Source organism: Phalaenopsis equestris, unplaced genomic scaffold (genome assembly GCF_001263595.1).
Source record: "Phalaenopsis equestris unplaced genomic scaffold, ASM126359v1 Scaffold000224, whole genome shotgun sequence".
Classification (NCBI taxonomy): domain Eukaryota; kingdom Viridiplantae; phylum Streptophyta; class Magnoliopsida; order Asparagales; family Orchidaceae; genus Phalaenopsis; species Phalaenopsis equestris.
Window position 1 is genome coordinate 4,566,710 of NW_018164666.1, and position 2,405 is coordinate 4,569,114.

Consider the following 2,405-nt stretch of genomic DNA (forward strand, 5'->3'; position numbering starts at 1 on the left):
TGCTGGTTCATCTTCGGTTTGCGTTGCAACAAGGTTTGCTTTTTCTCTTCGGTTTGGTTTGGGACACTCTTTTGCAAAATGACCATATTCATTACAATTGAAACACTTAACCTTGGATTTGTCGAAGTTACGTGGCTTTCGGTCTTCACCTCGACCTCCACCATATCCACGCCCACGACCACGTCCTCTCCCGTGACGTCCTCCTTTTTTGTTGTTGTTGGAACCTTCATCTTTCTTTGCCTTTGAGATTCTTGCCTCCCACTCGGCCTGGGTAAGGAGTAACTGTTCTCCACTACCCTTTGAGTGCAATCGCCCTTTAAGCCCTTCCTCGAAGGTCTTGAGACGACCTATCGCCTCGGATACCGACATCTTCTCAATATCGCCAAATTGTTCGATTGTTCCAATAATTTGGAGAAATCTATCTGGAACTGCACTGAACAATTTTTCAACAACTTCACTGTCGTCGAACTTCGTGCCCAGTGAGCGGATCTCACCCACCAGCGTGGTAAGCTTCATGGAAAATTCGTTTATTGTCTCTGAATCCTCCATGTGTAACTTGTTCAGTTGTCGTTTCAGAACCTGTACGCGTGCCTTCTTAACGCGATCTTCGCCGACTCGCATCTCCCTGAGTGCGTCCCAAGCCTCCTTTGCCGTCTTTTTCTCCGCGATTACCATCATCACGTCATCCGGCACGGCTTGAGAAATGGCTACCATGGCGCCTTGATCTTTATCATCGTCTTTTTCTTCACCTTCAATCACTGACCATACTCCTAGTGAACGCAAGATTATCTTCATCTTGACAGCCCATATGCTGTAGTTCGTTTCACTTAACGTTGGAAATTGGATCGGGATTGAGGCTCCTCTTGCCGTCGGTTTGATGACAGCAAGTGACTTAGATGGATCTCCATCATTTCCGGCCATTTCTTTGACACCTTCGCTTTGATACCAAATGTTGGTTTTCAAAACCAAACTTGAGACGCCAACAAAAATGGAGGAATTTTATTTAGTAGTTCACACCCTCTACATTTTCTGGTTTAATTTATAAGCAAATATGTCACATTTTTCTGAAAATAAAACTAACTAACCACTCAACGGTTTTCCTAACCACCTAACCACAAAACGGTTTTCAAAACTTCCTAATCCACATGAAAAATGTGCAAAAATACATAAACAATTTCTAGAGACAACTAGATTAACACAACAGAGCCAAGCCTGACCTCGCTCAAGCTCGGCTCGTTTACAGCCAGGATCTTAAGTTCACGTCAGCCGAACAGGACTTGATTACCTTCTCAAACAAGCCCTAGAGAAAATTAGCTTCTTGTACTTGTAAAATCAATATATATATCTTTTTTTTTCTGATACGTTATATATAAGGATTGAAATGTTAAAAAATGTTAGCCTAATTAAGTTCACATATTTGATGGCATAAAAGACAAAATTGATGTTTAAATGTTATGATTAATTGATAGATTTAGAAATTTTTTTTGCACTTAATTAAGCTATATTTTCAAATGATTGAAGGCTTAGGTGGCCATCCCTTCACTTAAGCGGTCATCCAATAGGCTGTTTGATTAGATATTTGAAGTATATATAGTTGTATATATTCGCGCCTGATAAGGCCCAAGCAAATGGAAACTTCTATAATTTTCTTAATTTATGTTTCCAATATTTATTTACATAAGGAACAATGCAATGAAAGTAAATTAGGAATTTGCATTTATTCTTTTTAGAGATGCATTTAACCATATGCCATTTCATTCAAGTCTACTTCAATCTTCTAAGGTCTCTATCGCCGTTTATGACTTTTAATTCTAGTCATATGTATCAGGAAGCCAAGATATTTTCCCTGTTCGGTAATCTTAAGAAATAATCTTCTTAATTATTGATAAATAGTTTGCTTAATAAGCATTTATCAATATTTGATATGTGCTAGAAAATTTATGACAGTACACTAACTGATTATTTTTCTTAGTGTGGTATGAAGATTCAACACATATTAAGAAAAAAGAAGAAAACTAATAATGAAACCAAAAGTTTTTACGTGGAAAACCAGTAAAATAAAAAATCACATGGTCTGACTCAGCTAAAGTGTTTCACTATAAAAAGATTATTAAAGTTGCAAGCACTTTTCTTACAGGCGGGAAAGGATTACTAGGTTTCGCACGTTACAACATCGATGTATGGATGAGTTTGTTATAGGAACGGGTGGCGACGGATATCAATCGGCGAAGGCCTGTAGATGGTGGTCGACAACAATCGGGGGTGGTCGACGGTAGTCGATGGTGGTTAACAATGAACTTCAGCGTCTTCTCAAACCTTCAAGTTTTTTCTCAAGCCTCGAACTATCATCTCCCCTCTCATAAGAGGGGAGACTTTATTTATAGAGTTTCAGGTGCAATTAACGT

The 2,405-nt window shown here is 38.7% G+C and overlaps 1 protein-coding gene across 1 annotated transcript in view; it reads right to left on the bottom strand.

Moving 5' to 3' along the window:
- The window catches only part of LOC110023606, a 2,340-nt gene extending 1,419 nt beyond the window's left edge, over nt 1–921 (bottom strand). Inside the window, exon 1 of the mRNA XM_020723096.1 lies at nt 132–921. Coding sequence (XP_020578755.1) covers nt 132–921 — 790 coding nt within the window. The remainder of the gene's footprint in view (nt 1–131) is intronic.
- Between the last annotated feature and the right edge of the window lie 1,484 nt (nt 922–2,405).